The following is a 22,014-nucleotide window of genomic DNA, read 5'->3' on the forward strand; positions in this document are numbered from 1 at the left end:
ATTGTTACAACTCAATTTCCAGCTCCAATTCAAGTTGCTGGTTTTAACCTCTGCTCATGGGCAGAGTGCTTTCATGGTGTTTCTGGTCATGTTCAGAGTGCTTTTCCCCAAAGTTGGGTGGGTTATTTCATGGTGTTCCTGGTCATGTGCAGAGTGTGTTTGAATGGAGAGTCACAACAATGTTCCCTCCGAAAACCGACATTGATGCTGTGAAAATAATAATGCTGAGAAGAGGAATTTTTTTCAGTTTGGACTCCAAACTTTCCTGTTCCTGTAGCCCTGTTTCCATAAATGCAGCTGAAAACTTTGCAACTGAAAGCAAGCTATTTTATTTTTTAAAAAAGCTGACATCTCACCCCGTTGCTTCCCAAAGTTGCCCTTATTTTCAGAGCAAGACACATGCAAACATTAAGCAATGTGGCTTTAAACTTCCAGGGCTTCCCATTTTGATATCCCACCCCTACTTGCTTCTCATCTGGTGCAGCCCTGCCCATCAACACCCCTCATTGACAGCCTGTTCACTCACCCATCCATCCAGTTCTTCATCCAGCATCACAGCAAAGCATTCCCACAGTGAATTTATGGTGTTAAGATGTGCTACAAAGTGATGGTGGCAGAGAGTTGGCATTGAGGACTCAGTGGTGCGAGAAGGCTGCCCTCAGCTGGCCATGATAAGCTAGCATCATTGAGTCCTCCCATTCCATCGCTCTGGATATGACACAATTGTGAATTAAATGAACCTTAGGCAGCCAAACTACTCTGTAACAACACTGTGGACTCAGCTTTCAATATACAAATGCAATAAACACATTTTTATATTTGTATTTGTTGTTTTCATATTTTTATTTATTGTTGTGTACTGCCAAGAGTTGGCTTCGTGAGGGTGGCTATATGAAAGAAAGAAAGAAAGAAAGAAAGAAAGAAAGAAAGAAAGAAAGAAAGAAAGAAAGAAAGAAAGAAAGAAAGAAAGAAAGAAAGAAAGAAAGAAAGAGGGAGGGGAGGGAAGGGAAGGGAAGAGAAGGAGGGAGGGAGGGAGGAAGGAAGGAAGGATGTTAGAAGGTATTTTTGCATTTCTAAAAGGAACAGTAATTCCAGAATTAAAATAACACAGTAGACTGAAATGCATTGTGGTACAAGAGGCAACTCTGATTGGCTTCTTAAAACATGGAATATTTCTCCTTTTCTTGATAGTGGAAGAGGCAATTTTTTAGTGTAATTGTCTGAGTTTAGGTGTTACCATTTGGGAATCAGTCAAAATGGTTTGCAAACATGTTTTCCTATATATTTAATTAGGCATGATTATAAAAAGGTGTGTGCATGTGTGTGTGTGTGTGTGTGTATGTGTGTGTGTACCAATTCTGTCCTGAATTAAACCAGATGTTTCAGCCAATAAGTTCTTGGTTCAAAGTTAGTGCAGGGGTGGGTTTCTACCGGTTCTGTCCAGCTCTGTAGTACCGGTAGCTCTGAAGAGCAGCAGACATAGAACCGGTTCTATGTCTGCTGATGTTTTTGCCCATCTGCCCACCCGGGCTCTTACCTGACCTTTATTTCCTGATTTTTCAACTTCACCTGCCGAATGAGGCACAGCTGCAGTTAAAAAAACAAGAAAAGAAGGCTGTTTCAAAGGCTGCTTCTAGTGTGCTAGAAACGTGCTAATGATGATTTACAGGCACGCAGCTCACAGCGGGCAGGGAAGCTCGTAAATCCCGAACCGGTAGTTAACCCTGTCGTATCCCACTCTTGAGTTAGTGTGGATAGAATTTGTAGACTAGATGTGTTAGAAGGGTGTCATAATTGTCACTTTATACTTAGCATTCAGGAGATAAAAATATTAACCACACTAGTTTGCACTCTGTCTTTTCCTAGAGGAGAACTAAAGCAGAAAAAAAGATGCCACTCCAAAAAAGGTCATAAACAACTGATCTCTCAGTGTGATAGCTTTGTCCCAAATTAAAAGTTGTAGTCCTGTATTTTAAGTAATGAATGAATTGAAAAAAGGGGGAACCATTAGGCTGTGTATAAGATCACAAATGACTTAGTAAATTAGAAATCTCAGGACAAGCTGGATTTACTAGTTTATATTGTAAAATTATAATAATGTCTCAACCTTCACATTAGTTGAACTAATAACGATTGATAGGGAGACTTATCAATTACCAATTATTAGTTCAATTATTAATTATTATTGATATCCTATCAATTATTACTTCAACATCCATACTGTGTATTAATGAACTGTCTTGTCTATGTTGGATAATATTAATTTAAAACAAACAAACAAATAAATAATATTAATTTTATCCAGAAGTGGTATTCAGTAGGTTCTGGCCAGTTCTGGAGAACTGAAAGTGGAAATTTTGAGTAGTTCAGAGAACCGACAAATACCACCTCTGACTGGCCCTACCTCCATCTATTTTCTGCCACCTGAGTCCCAGCTGATCAGCTGGGTCTTCTTTTGTTGCCCTGAACAGGAGAATGGAGCTGGAAAGCAGGTTAGTGGGGTGGGGAGGAAATGGGAGTTTGTAATATCCTTCCCCTGCCACGCCCACCAAGCCATTCCTGTTAAGTTCGGCAGGTCAGGCTCATAGAGACGAGAGACTCAGGTTAAATGAACAACAGCTCTTTATTTTACAGGCTAGTCCCGAGTAAAAAACAGCGCTCGCGGCGGCTCTTTTATAGAGCTGACCGCGGCTAGGCGGCCAATGACATTGCTTCGAGTTTCCCATGATTGGTTTCATCCAATTGCGGTAGACTCCTAGCGAACCAATCACAGCCGTCCTGACTGTCCAATCAGGTAGCTGTCTTTGTGGACCAATAGGAATGCAGGGTTTCAAGCCTGCTAATATGGAACAATACCCACCAAGCTACTCCCACAGAACCGGTAGTAAAAAAATTTGAATCCCATCACTGATTTGATCCCAGAAAGTAGTATTTACTGAGAAACAGTCTTACTGTTTTCTAAAGTGATAGGACTCTTGTGTTTCAGCAATTCCTAAACATTAAGGTGCTTTTCTGTATAGAACAACTATTTTCCTTATGCTACTTGAGAATGAGAAAGTAATAGTTCTTGCCTTACAGAAAATTGTTACAAATCTTTTTCTGAATGAGAAGTTTTGAGAGGACAACATCTATTGGGAGTCAAATTCTGCTAACATGATCCCACTAGGAAATTCATGTTCTGCTGATAATTTTCTCCTTCGGAGATTCAAAGACGCACAAGCTCTGTCCATTATTCGATACTAATTAACAGGAGAAGACATAGCATATGATGACATACTATGATCATGTAATGCTAGAGTTCTTAATGCTAAGGGATATTAAAACTGAGTTTATTGAAATATATTCAATGGATTTCAGAAAATCAGGATGTAATAAATTCAGGACAATTATAAGGAGGAAAAACTAATGAGATAAAGTTCCCAAGGATGGATAGAAATTCCCCAAAGAGAAGTTGACAGAGAGCCAATTTGAAAGGTATTCCAAAAAAAAAAATCTTAATAAAAATTAGAAAACAAGATCAGAAAATAAAAAGTTGGATGCCACACAAGATAAATTCAAAGAGACCATCTCCCCGTTTGCATTTAATCATGGCACTAACATTCCTTGGCAAACATCTTTTTTCTATTCTCCATCCCCATACTGTTTTTATCTCATCCCCAGCCCATGATTAACACAAGCTTAAGTTTCCCCTTAGTCTTTTCCACCTTTAGTCCAAGATTGACAAGTATAACAACAAGTTTGCTGCATGGGTAGACTTTGTCTGATTGGAGGGAAATCAGAAAATTAGCAGTGTCTGGGAAAAAGAAGTCAAAGAGTCAGGAGAGGGTTTCCAAAGAGGCAGTCAGTACTGATTTATTTATTTTATTTTATTTGTTTGTCAAGCATGTATGAGAAAACAAATATGAACATAACATATAAACATATAAGTATAAACAGGTATAAGTATATACATAATAAATGAGTACGAATACATGGATAAATGATACAGGGACGGTAGACATGCTGGTGCACTTATGCATGCCACCCTTACACACCTCTTAGGAATGGAGTGAAGTCCATGGTAGACAGTTCAAGGTTAAAGTTTTGGAGGTTTGAGGATATAACAAGAATCAGGTAGTGAGTTCCAGGCATTGACCACTCTGTTGCTGAAGTCGTATTTTCTGCAATCAAGTTTGGAGTGGTTTACTTTGAGTTTGTATCTATTGTTTGCCCATGTATTATTACGGTTGACAGGTTCTTTTATTTGTAGTCCATAAATTATGTTTAAACTGTTGCAAAAGATGAGATTAGGGCAGTTGTTGAGTCTAGTGTTGTTTGTTACTAATTGATCCAGTCCCAGAGTAGTAACGGTATTGTACAGGTTTACATGTATAGGTTCAGTTGTACATTTGTTTAGGGTCCAATTAATTAGAGGAAGATTGAGGTCACCAAGAAAGATAATAGGGTGTGAGCAGGAGAATGCCCATGTTAGTAATGCAGTTAACTTGTTTGCATGATTGAAGTCATAATCAGGAGCTCTGTAACAGAAGTGAAGTTTGGTATTTATGGACAGATCACAGATGATGGTTTCAGGAAGACCAATCTCCTGTGTAACTTGAATCTTTTTCAGATCTAGGGACTTTTTATAGAAAATGGCAACACCACTCCCTCTACTGGTTTCATGGTCAGATCGGAAAACATCATAGTCACGTACTGTGGTTATGGAGTCTGGAAAGGATACATTCAACCACGTCTTGCAGACAAAGATTAGATTAAAAAATGGCCACATTTAGTAGTAGTAGGAATTCAGGCATTTTATTTGCGAGGCTTCTTGCGTTCAGTAGCTTGCATTTAAGGTCTGTAGTGGTGGATCTGAAAGAAGTTGGAATATCATTATAAGATAGTTTTCTGCTCAATCAAAAATATATGGGTAGCATTTCAGTGCTGGGGAAAGACCAAGAGAGAGCTTGGAATTGTGGAGAAGTTTCAGAACACTTAATATAAAAAAAGCCATCACAATATTGATGAAAAAGATGGAATTATTCTCCAACAGGAGGTTCCCACCACCCATGATATAGTTATAAAGACCAAAAGGGAATAATTTTAGAAATATATGGCTGAGATTGAGAAAAATGAGTTAGGAAATATTTATTTATTTTTAGAGTAATTTGAGAGAACTTTTATAAAACTGTTTTTTTAAAATCCTGGAACATGAGTGGAGTGCCAGATTTCTCAACGTAGCAAATTGTCCAGCTTCAAAAAGAAGGGAAAGTTTCATAGAATAAGCACTTTAAGAATGATAACTGAAAAGATTCTAGAGTAGATCATAAAGAAATTGATCTGTAAGAATCTTGAAAATAATCAAGTGAACATAAATTTATCAAGAACAAGTATTTTAAAAGACACAAAGTTTGCAAGCCTCACTTTCTAAATCATTTTCAGAAATTATTTATTAACAATCTTAAAGTTATTATAGACCTTTGGAACATGTTTGAAAGATCACCAGCTGAGTTTAGCTTCAACTCTGAACAAAATTAATTATAAGTTAAAGAATTTAAAGAATCTGAAACAAACAGCAAAAAGATAAATAAGATTTTGATCTAAAAAAGATATATATGAATTAAGAGTCCAGTTACATTTGGAATATTTATAGTTATAGCTATATAACTATAGTTATAATAAAGATAAGCGACTTTATGATTTTAGGACACTAGAGGGGATTGAAGATTCTATGTAGACCGGGGAGAAAACCAAGACTGCTTTTGGTGTTATAAGGGGAATAAAAAAATGTCATAACACTGGAAAAGAAAATCTTTGAATAATGCAGCCAGAAATTAGTAGCTACAATATCAGCAGAATCAGAGTTTGAATCTATGGATAGTCTATGTCCAGAAGCAATTGATAAGAAAATGTCAGATGTGGAGTAAATTTTGTCTGACAAGAGAGGGAAAGTATTGAAAATGGAATTGCAAATGAGAATCCAAGAGATTGATTTGGAAAAGAACACTTATTAGATATACAAAAGAAACTGCTTGAAATTTTAAAAATTAAAGAGGAAATACAAATGATAAACCAAGAAAATATCCTGGAAAATGTTTTCTTATTGATTCTACAAAAGAGATTTTTTTAAAGCCTTGAAGTGTGATCGAATAAATAAGTATTGAAGAGATATCATATGACAACATTTGAATGAGTTAAAGATTGTTACATATAAAAGGAAAACACGCACGATTTATCTGATCAAAATTTTAAAAAGACACTTTTTGTGAAGTTCTGGCAACCTTTTATATAGACACTAAGATTGAAAAAGCTCGTGTTTTATGGATTTGCTTATAGATAAGGGATGGTATGTGGGATGAAGAGAAATATGTTCGTAACCTTTTAGGGCATAACAACTAAATATGTTTATACTTGTGATGGAGCTTAAAAGTCACTTCTTTATTTCTACTTCTTTTTCTTTTGTTTATGCACTTTTTATTTCTTGTTATTATCTTTTTTTCTTGAAGTTTAGTTTACACTAGTTTTTACCATTGTAATAAAAATAATAATAAAAATTATGTACAAAAGTGAAAAAAGACACAAGAATTCTGGTTCTTTTAACTATTTTGAACAAAGCTGGAAAGGGAATGTCAATCATTCCACTTGGTTCATGCAGCAAATAAATATTCCTTTCCTGGGACATTTTTGTTTCCAAGACTATAATTTTACTGAGCCAAAATGGATATAGGAGCAGCAAAGCCAATTCTAACAGTTTTGCATGCAAATAGCATATTTAAATGGTCTCCTTTTCCTCTGGTCCTTCCATTGTCACTTTATTCCCTCCAATCAGTACTGTCAATTCAATTCAGTTTGTTTGGGTAGCAGACTCTGCCTAGCAGACTTTCTCAGCAGGTGACCTTGCGTCTCAGGCTCTGACTCTTTACACTCCTTCGCCCCTCCCTTTTACCTTCCCTGCATCCCAGTCTATTCCCTCCTCCCATTGCTTCTTGTTTGGCTGTGAGCAGGGTTTGCAAAGTGAGCCAAGCCTCAGCCATGACAGGGAAGGGGACACAGCTCAGGCACATGCAAGAAATTTCATCCAGGGAGCTATGTTGATGACAGCCTTTTACCAGTGAACATGCATAAGTCACCTGCATGAAAGTGAAGACAATTCAGAAAGAGTAAATGTGAATGCATGTATGTGTGCATGTGTCCCATCTTTTCCTTTGATGAAATTATTGGCCTATCTAGGATTATGCCTCAAAAAGCAACTCCGTAGGACCACTTTTGTTCTGTTTGTACAATGGTTTATTTTTTTACTGTTGCCTTAAAGTAAACATGGTGATTGCAGATGTTATTCTGGGAGACCTATCCCTGCCCCACAATTTATTCTAGAATAGCCATATGGTGGCAATCCTGCTGCCCTGCCCCCACAAGTGCTTTAATCAACAGACCCCCCCAGGAAAAATCATTTGTGCAATCCTCCTGATGATTAGGTCCAAGCTATTAGGATTAAGAACAGGTCCACTTTTTTACAAAGGTGACCAAAAGCAACTTCCTGTTCCCATCAGCACTTTGTGTAGCAGTAGCAAGAGCCATACTTTTTAGTAATGCGTGCAGGAAAAACACTGAAGTAACAGAAGCAGACTGACATTTCAAAAATAGTATAGGGACTTCCGGCTTGAAGGGCATCAGTGACAGACAGGAATCCACGATTGTGCGCAGTTTCTGCCTGGGCTCGCCACTGGACCACCCCGAGCGGCTGGCTTCAGGGCTAAGCCACCCCGTAGAGGTGGTGAAGAAGGGGGAGACTGCCAGCAGGGTCAAGGAGAGCCGCATCTCTCCTCCTCAGCTGGCCAAACTCCCTTTCCCAAAGGCAGTAAGAGCGGCGGTCAGAAATGGCCGCCTCAAATAAGAACTCAACCAGAAAAGAAAGTGCAGGAGGAAGATAAGAAGTGAAAGTTTTGGCTGACTGGGTTAAGCTGAAAAAACAACAATTAAGGTACCCTGGAATTTAAATTTTACAAAAGATAACATCACTCCCAAAGAAGGTCAGAAGCAGTGAAAGAAAGTGAAAGGGGACCGGTTTTCTCTCTCTCTCTCTCTCCTTCCTTACATTGACAACTAAGAGATCGGAATAAGAAAACAGAAAAATCCGCTTTGGCATCAATAGGCAATTAAGCTGAAAATATAACTAAATGCCAAAGGGATTTCTGGACATTAAAAACTTTTTCTTTTATAAGCAGGAAGGGAGAGGAAAAGAATAAGGGCAGGATCTGGAGGGAGGAGACTGCCTGGACTTCAGAAGAATCTAAAGTAAACTTCAACAAGACTTCTAAAAGATACATTTTAATTGAGACTTTGCAACTAAATAGTAACCCCAGGAAGAGAAAGTGTAAAAAGAAACAGCTGTGTGTATTTGGACTGTCTGGTGACTTTTGGATTTTTGGTTATTATATTTGAATGACTAAAATCAATTGGGTGGTTGTTTAAATTTTTTTACAATGGCATCACTTTTGGATGAATTGAAAATGGAACTTAAAAAATACAAAGAAGATGCACAAGAAGGGAAGGGCTCTTTTAGCTTCGTTTTTCAATTCTTAGAAATGGAGATCTCCAACTATGAGAAACAACAAGAAAAGACTGCAAAACAAGAAGAGTGGGACAAAGAAGAAGCCATCTTTAATGAACAAGTAACTCTATGTGGGGAAGAAAGGGGAAAGAGGGGAAAGAGAATAGAGAATTTAAGACCTAAAAAAACAGCCAAAAAAGGGAAAAACAATTTGAAAAGTGGATATAATGTTGGAAAGCAACAGAAAAGGGGAATACAGAAGAGGGAAATGGAGGTGGAGAGACAGAGGGGTAAAAAGGGGAGAGAGAAGAAGAGAGGGAAGAAGGAAAGGAAGAGAAGTTATAAAGGTTTGGAGCAAGATGTAAAGAAACAGGACCTATTTAGAGATAATGGGTGAAAATCTAACTGAAAAAGGGATTCTGTGAAGGTACATAAGATTGTATTGTTATATTTGTAATAGAAATAATTTTAGAAAATTGAAAACAACGTTATGATTTAAAAGAGGGATAAAGTAGTTGGTGTGGTTTGGGGAAATGTTTGTGAATAAAATAAATGAAATAAAATAAATGAGAAAATTGAATTAGGAAGGAATGGGAACATTTTAATTAGTTAATGTTTTATAAAATATAAGTGAAGGGGGGAAATTAGCTATGGAAAGTTTATAATTGATCCCATAGAAGTATGATATTTATTTGAAAAGTAATGTGCAAAATGTTAAGATCTAAATAAATATGAATATTAATGATAGAATTGAATTGGAACGGATTGTTGTTTTAATTATATTATACATGTATAATCTTTTTTTCTTTTTTCAAGAATACAATGTGTAGTTTTAGAATGTGCCAAGCAGAATCTGAATGAAAGTTATGTATTATATTAAGTGTTATAATTTTAGGGGAAAGATATAAAGGTGTCATACTCCAATCAGTGATTACAGGATAAATTTTGTTTAATGAGAAAAGATAGTAGACAATTGAAACAGGACAGACAAAGAATATAAGTACAATGATTTGAATTGAGATGAAATAAATAAAATAAAATTAAGAAAGTTAAAAGAGGGGAGAAGCTATGTAGAAAATGTAGAATAGTAATAAGATATGGAATGGAATATAAAAATGAGCATGAACTTGAATTTGTGTCTGTATGAAGAGATGTAACCCGGGACTATACTGCTTTCAAAAAAGATGTTTTACTTGTATTTCTTTTTCTTTTTTGTGTGTGAAAACTCAAATAAAACTTACAAAAATAAAATAGTATTGAGCGCCTCTTCTCCATATATTGGATTACTAAAATCAAGCTCATGATCTGGTTTTTCATTGCAGCCATAGGATTGAGGGGAATTATTTGTTCTCTGAGCAAAACTGATGGGATGTTAATTTTCCAGCTATAGAAGATGGGAAAGTTCTTTGCATGCTAGGTGCATGTACAACCAGTACTTTCAAAATCAATATTTCTCAACCTTGACAAACGAAGATGCATCAACTTCAACTTCGAGAATTTGCTAACCATCATGCATCTTGCAGTTGAAGTGCATGTATCTTAAAGTTGCCAAGGTTGGGAATCACTGTTTTAAATATTAGCACCATCCAATACTAAATCATTGAATGATCTATTTTAATTAGCCCATATATTTAGGGATTTAAAACATCATTCTTTGCATCTTTTCTTTAATCATCAGGAAAATGTAAAGAAGCAGCTTTATTTCTGAATATTGGAGCATGTTCTCTTCCATTCACTTTCTTTCTTCATTTCTATCCATATACATTAGGGATGTTCAACAAAACACTTTTGTTTTCTTTTTTCACTACTCAGGGGCCATAGGCTCAAAAAAATAGTGCTATTTCAACAGGGAATGAATTATGGCTCTGAAATCTGACAAATGTATTGAATTATTGGGGCAGGAACTATAATCATATACCTGATAGTTGGCAATTTTCTGCCAGGACTCTGGGTTCAATTTCTAACCATCATTAATATATGTCTCCGTCTAGGCAGCCATACACGTGCAAATTACTGAGGCAGATACAAGGAAAGAGCATAAATGGAAGTTGTGCTCTTACATGTTGTGTTTGTGTTCTTACAGATATTTTCAACCTTTCATTGCAGCAGCAGTGATCCCATTGTGTTTTAACCCTGCCATTATTTTACCAATGCCAAAAAAATCTTCAATCACAGGTCTTAATGATTATTGTCCAGGTGCACTTACATCCATCATTATGAAATGTTTTGAAAGGCTGACAAAGGACTTTATTGTATACAGCCTCCCTCCCTGACTCACTTCAGTTGGCTTACCATGCAAATCGTTCCACAGAGGATGTTATTTCCTCTATTCTCCATATGAGTTTGGTACACTTAGAGGAAAGAAATATTCATGTACAAATGCTGTTTGTTGACTTTAGTTTGGCATTTAATTTGATTATTCCTCAGCATTTAGTAGATAAACTGGGCTTTTAGGTTTCAATATACCTTTGTGCAACTGGGTTCTTGATGTTCTTGTTGATAGGCCCCAGTATGCAGGAATTGAGACTAATAATTCTAACACCGTGTTCTTAAGCATAACTTCTCCTCAGGGCTGTGCCCTAAGTCTGCTGTTGTTTACCCTGGTCACCCGTGACTGGTGTGCAAGGTTTGCTACCAACTATATTGTGAAGTATGCTGATATACAACAGTGGTGGGACTTCTTCAGGATGATAATGAGGGTAATTACCAGGAGAAGGAAGAGGGTTTGGTGAACTGGTGTAACAAAAACAGTCTAGTTTTAAATGTAGGAAAAACAAGAGATCATTATCAATTTCAGAAAAGGGGAGCACAGCAATACATTTCTGTATATTAATGATTCAGTTGTGGAGATGGCTAGTAGTATCAAGTTTCTGGGTGTGCAGCTGTCAAGCAAGTTAACTGTGCAGAGAGTGGTTGGGATGGCAGAAAAGAAACCTCCAATAATCTTTTCTATTGGAAGTTTACTTCCTTCTGACCAGGACATAGCATGTAAGCAATGCTTGACCAGGATCCACAGTATTGTCAGGGATGCTATTCATCCTTTCCATGATCAGTTTTCTTTGTTACCGTCTGGGAGGAGGCTTCACAGTATCTGAAGCTGAACAACTAGATTCTGTAATAGCTTTGTACTATCTATCTATCTATCTATCTATCTATCTATCTATCTATCTATCTATCTATCTATCTATCTATCTATCTATCTATCTTATTCTATTCTACTCTACTCTACTCTACTCTATTTATCTATCATTTTATTTTGAGAGTAGACATCAGAATTTCATTTTTTAATGTGCACCAGTGTGTTCACAGAAAAAGTGACAATAAAGGTTATCTCATCACCTCCCACCCCACCTTACCTTACCTTACTTAAAATCATCTTACTTAAAATCATCTTAGTGCAGGCCAGTGGATGGCAGGGAAGGAAAGATTCACTGGCGTAATTATTAAACTACACTCTGTTCCATTTTATCCCTATGCTATTTAAATTCTGAAAAACACCCTGGTGCAATTAGTCAGACACCTGGTATTGGAATTGTTTGAAATCTGACTTCGGTTGCACTGACTCTTCATCATCTCACACTATAATGACCACAAGAGGCAGTGCAGTAGAGATGAAGAGTTAGAATTTCCTCCTTCCTTCTTCACCTTTCAATCTGCTTGCTCTTTGCCTGTGTGACTATTAACCATTTCCTTCCTGCTTTTGCCTTCTTAGCACACTTTCTCCATTGGTCAAGTAAGGTTCCTCCTCTGCAGGGATGCACTCAAATGTCTTTTTTTCCAGTTATTATTACGCCAGTGGTATGCAGCTCTGAATTTTCCTACTGAATCAATCAATCTGTGCAGATGTGTGCATCTAACGATGGATTAGACAAGGGACAAACTCATTGGGGCTGAATCCCCCAATAAAAAGAGATTATTTGGGTTAGATTCTACTCCCAGGAACTGAATAAACAAGTATGTAGCTTGAATATGCCTTTAGCAAAAAAAAAAAATGTTTACTGTGATAGCCTCCTCAATAGTTTATAATAAGGCAACTTTACATCTTGATTACAACTCTGTCTATTATACGAAGTGACATGTTATGCATCAAATACAGAATTCTGCACTTGGATATTATAAGGACTACCATATACAGTATATTACATTGATTTTCAAAGAACTACCCTTGATGTTAATAAACTTTTAATCTGACTTCAAGGTGCAGCTGTGTAAATTGTAATTCATCCTGCTCTTCACTACTGAGGTCTGTAGATTTTGGAAAGAAATGGGAGAGGCTTTTTTTATTTTGGCTGACAGTTTACAAAATGCTCTCTGCTTGGACATTCAGCTTTATTTTAGTGATAGATTCAGAGCCTGCCATTTATACCAATGTTTGGAAGTTACCAAATAAAGTTGGTCTTATTTTGTTTATTAATGTTCAAGTGATAATAATTATAGAGATTACTATGCTAGATTACTCATTTTTGTAGTTATACATATCAGATGCATTGGTGTAGTCAAGAACTATAAAATGGGCATTTTAATAGGGTAGCATATATTGGAAGAGTGATTTCCTTTCCTGAAAGATTTGTCTTGTAATCCATTTGTGATTTCTTCCTTGTTCTTTCACAAAGAAATGAAAGAGACAGTGAATATACAGAGACTGTGATACATTTTAATTGTCCTTCATGCACCAAAACAGTCTTTTAAAAACTTCCTGACATGATCACATACAACATTTGTTCAACTTCTGAAGAAATCTGACACAGCTCTTGCTCGATAATATATTCTCTGCCTGAGTTACAGCAAGCCTGATGGAATTTACCAGCTCTTCAAATGAATATATGAAGAAAGGCATTGGGTCAGCAGTGATTTAAATAGTACGGCTATTCCCATTATCCCAACTAGATCACATTGCTTCATTTTTTTTCGTCTTCTTTTCCCTTTGTTCAAAAAAGGTATTATTTATAATAAATAAATGTTTTTTGCTTTGGCTCTTGCATAATCAAAAGGTTTGTTGAATTTATTAGAAGAGTCAAGTGCTTTCGTTGGCATATTTGCCCTTTTTATACAGGCTGCCCCTCATGGGAGTGTTTTCAATTGGGTAAGTGAACACACATGCATAGCTATCCACATTCCAATTATTCCTTGCAAATAGGATACACACATACTCTCCCCAGGCATATATCTGCATATTAGCCATAGAACACGTATGCAACACAACATACTCACATTCTCTCTAGGGACACTCAAACCTATCATACACACTCACAAAACCAATATTAGTTTCCATTCTAAATGTAGATATATCTGGTCTCTCATTCAGCCACACACATATATACATACAAAATTTTCTTCAACTCTTTTTCACACTCATTTGGAGGCATAGTAGAAAATGGGTTAAACATGTTCAATTCATTTCAATTCCATTTCTGAGCTACTTTTGAAGGCTTTCCTTTGTCTGAAGTATGTGATACCTAAGGCTATTGTGGTAATAAGAAGTATAAGCCCAATTGCAAGCAAGATCCACTGTCCTGTTTCTATCTCACTGTTGCTCAGTGACATCCCAAGGAAAGTGACTTCTGATTCACCTAAGTAAGAACCAAGAAAAAAAACCATAGAAGAATGGATTTAAGTAAACTTATCCTAGAAGGCATAGCATTAAACTAAGCTGCATTTTTTTTAAAAAAATTAATCAGGGTAGAAAATGAGCAGAAGCATTTGGAAGAAGGAGAAGGAGGGCATTAACTTTGTTCCCACTGTAGTCTTGCTATTTCGTATCTAGAATCAGCAAGAAAAATTAAAGGGTCTATGTCAGGGGTTTCCCAACCTATTCTATATCCTGCACCTCTAGAATGCTTCTGATATATTCTCAGACCCCTTAAAAATTAATGATTATATGCATATAATTATACATATACACTATAATTTTGAAACTTCTAAACCCAAGTTTCGTCTCATACCCCCGTTTGGGAACCTCTGGATCTATGTGCTTCTCCCTTCAGTCCTCATTTCTGTTAAATACCAATGTTTAAATGTTTAAATACCTGCATAAGCCTCCCAGGTGTAGTCAGGCCAACCCAAAGTTTCATTATTTTCCCTGTTCTTTTCAATGAGCCACTTTGTCAGTGGTTCGAAATAGGTCAGCAAAGCTTCAGCGGACATGTTGGGTTGCCCTGTAATATGTTGCATGACTTCAGGCCATGGCCTGCTGAAGCCCAGCTTCAAGGCATCCCTGCAAAAAGAATTTTTTTATAGAAGTTGTACATGTGCGCTCCTTCCTCTCCCAGGAAACATACAGTAAAACTGTTTTGCTAAGTGAACCTAAAGGCCCATCTACATACAATTCTGTATTTTACAGAAGCCAGTCAGATACCCAATGGCAATCTAAAAAGCCCTTTGCTTATCATCCTTTATTTTATAAATCTATGTAATAGATGTTCACCTAGTACTAGAATTTTTCTTTTTCTTACTTTATGGAGATTCCAGTTCCTTAATGGGAGCTTTTTTGTCTTACATAGTTTCCCCCCACCCCCTAACGAACTGCTGCCTTGCTATATCTCAGCATTTTTGTGACAATCTGCTTTTGCTTTTGTATCTGACAGCCCACCCGGGGATACTTTTTTGTTATTGAACAAGTCTCTTCATTGCTACTACTGAAATGGCACAAATACAGAATATATGATTTGTTGGTATTATTTGAGTTGAGAGCTATTTCATTTGGGGAATCACCTGAAGTTTTGTGAAAGAAGCCGAATTAAATGGTCTTTCAGTCCATGCATGAACTGGTTCATATTTTGAACTCTCTGCAACAATAGACATTTGTTTATTTGTGCAATGGCAATAATTCAATGTGTATCTTATGAGTTTGAAATAGCACACTGTACCAGACAATAAAACATTTTTATCTCACAAATAATGTTTTTAAGCTTGATGATTTAAAACAGAATGAAATCCAAGTAAATTGAAAGACCAATTACCCATCAGTAAAAAACCTTTGTTGATGACTTTCAAATTTAAAATGCTAGTTTTGTCTCAATTTGATTAGTATCAGTTCCCCAATATCTGGAGCTACCTGTAATTAACCAAAACTTGCTAATTTATTTTAGAATGAGGCAGAAAATTCGTTAAGTATCATTCAATAGCAGTTCAAGACAATTAAATGCCTAATAATTTTTGTCAATTCAGTTACCTGCCCTACTTAGCCAACTTTACCAGTCTCTTTCTAAGGATGATGCTGAGGGTTTAGCAAAAAATGTTTTTAAAAATTGCATTTGAAAGCATTTTCAAACCATTACAGAATCCAAAATTGTTTGAAAGTCTGCAATGCAGTTGCCAAGAACAATTTATCATGTACTAGGAGAAAGCTAGTATAAACTTTAATATATTTATGAAAATAATATGCAAAATGCATTGTATTACAAAAATACAAAAATGTATGCTTAAAAATACATGTTTAGAGAAATAAATTTTAGTGCATAATTTTAAAAAGTCTCATTCGATGAATCTGATGTAGTTGCAAAAAACTGAGAAAATGTAAAATTTACACACCTCAGGACAGCATACTCACCCTAAGATTTTCCCAGCTTCTTTAGACTCGTAAATGTCACATTTGTATAAGGGTCCAGTATGGCCAGCCGCTTTGCACAGAGCTTGGTGAAACTGAAATTGGATTATAAAACTGACAAAGTACCTGGAAGAGAAATGGGAGAGAGAAAAGGGAAGGTCAAAGCCATTCTAGGAAAAATGGTGTCATAATATTTCAAAGTCACAGAGGTATACAAGCCAGCAAAAAATTCTCCTTACCTGACATATGGAACATTAGCAGGAATATGATATTTTGCTCCTGCATCAAAATCTTCTTCTGATCTTGGTGTAGGAGGACATAAACCCTGGTATTTCAATCTATACAGGTAAGATACATTGAGAGAAGATAACATTCATTAAGGAATTTGAAAAACAAAATGGTTTCAGGAGACATATTCACAGGATTGAAAAATAATTACTTTTCCTTTCTATGGAAAAAAAACTAAAATGCCTTCTGAATTTCTTTTTCTTTCAGGACCTTTCAGAATCATTATGCATATGTTGCTGCAAAAATTATACAAATGATTTGTACCCAAAAGAACAATATTTTCAGTCCAATGTTGCTTTTATCAGTGAGATAGGCAGTGCATGAATGGCTTTTTTTTAATTCCATAGAATTCCTTCAACAAATATAATGCACAGGATAGATTTGAAAAAGGAAATCCCCTAAGGATAAGGCCAAATGATTATATTTTGACTTTTAACTCTGTCTGAAATAATTCAGTTATAGTTATGTTTACTCTCAAACAAGCCACCTATTAGCCATTGACTTCACTTTCTGTAGTTTTGGGCCAGACTTGATCCCCTTCTTTGTAAGTTCTCAAGATTTAGTTCTGACAGAACAATACCAAAATATTAATGTTCTTATAGTCAGTTGCAAATTAATTACCTCAGATTCCACCATTGTTGGTTGTACTCATTTTTTTGAATACGCCCATCAAATACTTTCCATCTCCATTGGTCGATCAGGTAGCCAAAGGGCAGGAAAGCAATCTTATCCAGTGCAATGCTCATCAAGTAGTTGATATCACTCTCTGACCAAGAAGAAAATGTGTTAGCAGGTCAAGGTTCCTGCAAGTCTTCTGCTTTATCTCTTCTGCAGCCTCTACAGTGATTCATGAAAACTCATGTTTTCCCTTTCAGCCCCTAATCTTAATTGGCAAATTCTACAATATTTCAATATTTTGAATAGTTACATCTCTGTCTCTCTGTCTCTGTCTGTCTGTCTGTCTGTCTCCCTTTCTCTCTCTCCCTCTCTCTCTCTCTCACACACACACACACACACACAATCTCCAAAAGCTAATCTGTCTGCAATTAAATGTTTAATTCAAAATATTTCATCCTAATATTGAAAACCAACATGGGATGAAAAGCAACACAATTAATTAATATTTTGTATTTGAAACATGCATGAATTTGATCCAGAAAGATAAATATCTCTAGCCAAATCACAAATGAATCTTAATGGGTTATAAAATATCACAAGTCTGATGCAATGTTCAGTGCTGAACATTTCTTAAAAACTGAAGCTGATAGATCGATCTTGTAACAAAGTGTCCCTATTTGCTTACCAATTTTATCTTCCAAATGTTCAAGCAGCTTGATTTTATACAAATGCTTTGGGGTTGACACTGATAAGGCCATTACATCACCAATGGCTTCATGGAATCCTGGATTGGCCCCATCACGAAATGAGATGGGCTGATCTTTATACTGCAAAAAGTATTGGATATGTCCCATTTCATGGTGAACTGTTATTAAATCATCCATATTCACAACAGTACATTGCTTTATCCTGAAACAAGAAAATAATAAAAATGAGGAGAAGAATCTCTTGAAAAGAATGGAATAACCAGGCAGCAGTTTAATGCATAATCCAGGTCCTAGAGAACCACAGGTGGAATATCAACTTATCCCAACCTGGTCTAATTGCGGTTGTGTTTATAATTAATTAATTAATTATGTCAGTTACAGGCTTCTTTGTTCTTTATAAGCTTATCGCAGAAAAATGCTTACAGAATAGTGTCTCCTAATGATTTTTGCATGTGAACTGAGCCACAAAGTATAACAAAGAAATACACACCTGTTCTCTCCTGTGCCCACATGTAGCCATCTATCTGGACCAAGTTATCATGTAATATTTGGAACAAGTATGCACTTTCCACATTTCATCAGTAATTACAGAGTATCCTTTGAAAGACAAATCTGTAACCTCAAAAGGCCATCAAATCTCTTACTAAAGTCAATCCGGAGTGATTTCTTGCTTTAAGAAATGCCTCAGAAAATTCATTAAGAAGCAATTTCTGTACAGACCATTGAATTGAGTTCAATCTGTGATATTGGAATATGAGATTGGTGTGTGGACCAAGAATATTTGCTACATGAAAATAAAACGAAAGCAGTTCTAGAGAGACCTGCAGGGTGAAAAACAGTATGTCACTCTGGGACATACTTTGAAATGCACGAATAGTAGGATTAATCCCCAAATGTGATCCATGTCCTCCCGAAGCACTGGGTTATACTACAATTCCTAGTAAAATACAATAAGGGATACTGGTAAGTAACAAACCCTAAACAAATTTTAGCTACAATGAGACATTGCAGTCTCTCTGACTTTTACAAGCTTTACTCATTTAGTTCAGTGTGCAATCACCTTTAATCACTACTTTGATTAAAGAAAAGAATATAAGTACTTTTGTTTCTCATGGAGACCACTTCTGAACTTCGTGCTTGATATGGAACAGAATGAAACTCTGACTTTGGGTTTTACACAATAGATTGATAGATCTTTATAGAAATGACTTGTTCATATAATTATGGAAAAGCACAAAGTGGTGATTTGATGTTGATGCCTTATTTTACTGTTACAGAGAAAGTCAGAAATCAATATCTCTTTTTCTTTTTTCCCCCTATCTTTCCTCATTTCTCTTCCCCTTCCCCTTCCCCTGCTCTTCTATTTACTTTTGTATTTTGTATTTTGCAAATACTTTATAATTCAGTGTGCAATCACCTAAAGTCCTTGCGATTGTAGAAGTCCCATGCTGAAGCATGGCAGACTACATCTCTCCCGTCTGATGGCTTTTCCAGCATAGACTTTTCCCAGAACTCAGGTGGCATAGGGATAAGTCCCAGTGACTTGAAGAAACTATCAGATTGTTCAAACATCTTCCTTGGGGTCCAGCCCTATGAAAAACAGAGCAAATGTGCCAAAAGTTAAAAAGTTGGCAAAGAGGAGTCTGAGAACAAGACATATATTTTAAGACAGTAACAAATCACCTTCCTGCTGTAATTGAAGATAATCTTAAAAACTGCATAAAAACAAGAAGATAACTATAAAATATTAACTGTGAAGAGCAAACCAAGACAGTAATTTCGAGACAGAGATAGTTCCCTGGCAGTGCAGAACTGAAAGCAGAAAGGAAAAAGAATCTCCAAAAGCCAAATTGTCTCCTTTTCTAAGGTTTGTAACTCCAGTTCCGTCTCACAAAAATGTGTCTGTCCATAGGAACTGAAACTGAATTACCATTCTAGCTGGCTTCAAAAGATAGATAGGGGTAGCAGTAATGGCCCACCCCTTTTGATTTCACAGTTCTGCTATATTTTGATAATCTATTCTATAACTGTTAGATAGACTTCATTCTTGATTACATCATATAATGTCATACCACATTTAATATAAGAACACAACAAGACACATTCTTGGGAGACTGTGGGAAATCCTTCCAATGGAGATTTGTCATATTCTGAATTTTATAGTCAACTTCTGAAGGAAATTTTTATTTTCCTTGTTTTGAAGGTTTCAGATGGGCAAATTTAATTAATATATGGTTTTTTTTTCTTTTGTACTAATGCAGATAGGTTACTACTCAAAGCAGATTCATAGAACAGGAAAGATGTTCAAAAGATATTTTAGGATACAACAGGAACCAGCTTTGGAAGCAACAATGGTAAATAGTACTAAGGCTCAGATCCAACTGAAATTTCCCTTCTAACTTCCTGTATCCAACAAGGCTGGAATAGTGAGTGGCTGGATTCAGATATAGCATTAATGTTTGTCTGAATTTGGCTTAGCACAATCCCTAAAATCAGCTATTGTGCATTGTTCACTAAAACATGGCAAAATTTCTACATGATGTAGAAATCCAGAATTAATCAAAAGCATATATTCAGCCTATGCTCTTAAGTATTTGCTTGAACATATAAAACTGGAGATTATTAGAATGTGACAGCTCCAAGCCACACCATAAGCAACTAAAAATAATAATAATCCAATATCTATGGGAGTTTTATTATGGAACGTTTTTAAAGAAGGAAAAAGTATATTCAGTTCCTATGAGAAAACATTGCAAGTAACAATTGAATAAAATCTAGTGTTTCAACCTGTTGTTTCATTGCTGGAGTAGCATCCACTTTGATAGCATCAGGGAAGGGCATGACAAGGTCAAAAATGTTTGCCCATGATTGTGCCCACATGTTACCTAAAAACAAAAAGTAAAGTTGGTTAATAAGTAACCAGAAAATATATAGGGAGGGGAGTAAATCAAATTACAAGATAAGGCAGTGCGGGAAGATCACTATGTTTGAAGAGGAGTTAAAACTAATGAAGTTTTTGGCTTATGATATCCAGATAGGTATGTGCAGTGCTGTAGTAGCTGCCACATAAAAATAGTTTTATATCCAATTACATTTGCCCTTTGAATCTTCATATAGGCACATTATTTTTAAAGTAACAATTTATTTGTTTTTTTTAAAAAAATAGAGGCAATTTATATTTTACTTCTCTAAATACACTCAGACTACTATATATTATTTTTAAATGGTGGAAATTATGGAAAAAAAATGTTGAAAACTGCCATCTATTGTATTTCAAAGGTGAAGATCCCATCTATATTGTGGACTGGCTACCATCGTACTGCTACTTAAGTTGGGCTTCAAAGCGAAAGGATAAAATGGAGCTGGATCATGTTTTCTCTAGCATGGTTGACATGTTTTGGCTGTGTTCCAATTATTCTTCAAAGCTCTATCTCCTCCTAAAACTCTTGATGTAGGGTGCCTTAACCTGGAATTGTATTTGTCCAGGTTATGGATGCATTTATACTTATGTATAATACTCATGATCCTGAGTCAAATCTTAAGTGGAGCACTTTATTAATGGATCACTGCCTGACTTTGTTGTAAAGATCTTTAAAAAACCTGAAAAGCAAAAGCTCCTTACTATTGCTACTTCCAACAATTGGCAATAGGTCTCCAATGGACCAAGTCTGCAAGCATTACACAAATGTACAAAGTTCCTGGGGATTTGGTCAGCATGCCCGTTGCCCAATGGCTCAGAGCAACCCTTAGTGGAGAGACTTACCCAGCAAATGAGCTGGAATTGGGCCTTTGAGATTGATGCGCTTTTCTCCATATTTTTTGTATAGAGCCCGACGTACATAAGCATGCAGGTTGAAGTATAATGGTTGAAGCTGATTCCAGATGTTCTCCAGGTCAGTTTCAAAAGTTGGAGTTTCATAAAGAGATCTCCAGTAAGCACCTTTGTCCGCATGACCTGTACACATACATACGTACATATATTGGGATAACCTTTTTAATATTATGAGACAGCATATATATGCAAAAATGTATTTTACTCTTTTCCTAATACTGTATATCTCACACTAATATAGCAAAGAAAAAAATATTGATTCTGACCCCTTTATTTAAACTATGAAAGTAGTAATGATTATGGTGCACTATAGGACAATTTCTGACACTTATAATTAATCATCTTGACTAGGCCTAACATTCTGCAACTGAAACAAAGTAATATGCAATCTGTGGACATCTAGATGAATTTAGTCTTTAACAAAACTGGCTATTTTGTATAAAATCATTATTGTGAAATGACAATACTCTTAGAGTATATGCCACTTCTGTGA

The 22,014-nt window shown here is 36.0% G+C and overlaps 1 protein-coding gene across 2 annotated transcripts in view; it reads right to left on the reverse strand.

Moving 5' to 3' along the window:
* Positions 1-3,826: 3,826 nt before the first annotated feature.
* Positions 3,827-22,014, reverse strand: part of ACE (angiotensin I converting enzyme) — a 58,605-nt gene continuing 40,417 nt past the window's right edge. Inside the window, exons 17-25 of one of the 2 annotated variants that reach the window (XM_087918090.1) lie at positions 21,453-21,644; positions 20,477-20,574; positions 19,107-19,279; positions 17,668-17,891; positions 16,986-17,130; positions 16,316-16,414; positions 16,080-16,202; positions 14,557-14,744; positions 3,827-4,851 (exon numbers count right to left, since the gene is read on the reverse strand). In XM_087918090.1, coding sequence (XP_087774216.1) covers positions 4,817-4,851; positions 14,557-14,744; positions 16,080-16,202; positions 16,316-16,414; positions 16,986-17,130; positions 17,668-17,891; positions 19,107-19,279; positions 20,477-20,574; positions 21,453-21,644 — 1,277 coding nt within the window. In that variant the 3' untranslated portion in view covers positions 3,827-4,816. Of the gene's footprint in view, positions 4,852-13,905; positions 14,101-14,556; positions 14,745-16,079; positions 16,203-16,315; positions 16,415-16,985; positions 17,131-17,667; positions 17,892-19,106; positions 19,280-20,476; positions 20,575-21,452; positions 21,645-22,014 lie in introns of those variants that run through there. The other variant, XM_026717315.2, reaches the window with a different exon arrangement.

This window comes from Pseudonaja textilis, chromosome Z (genome assembly GCF_049901715.1).
Source record: "Pseudonaja textilis isolate UNSWEBS1 chromosome Z, rPseTex1.2, whole genome shotgun sequence".
Classification (NCBI taxonomy): Eukaryota; Metazoa; Chordata; class Lepidosauria; order Squamata; family Elapidae; genus Pseudonaja; species Pseudonaja textilis.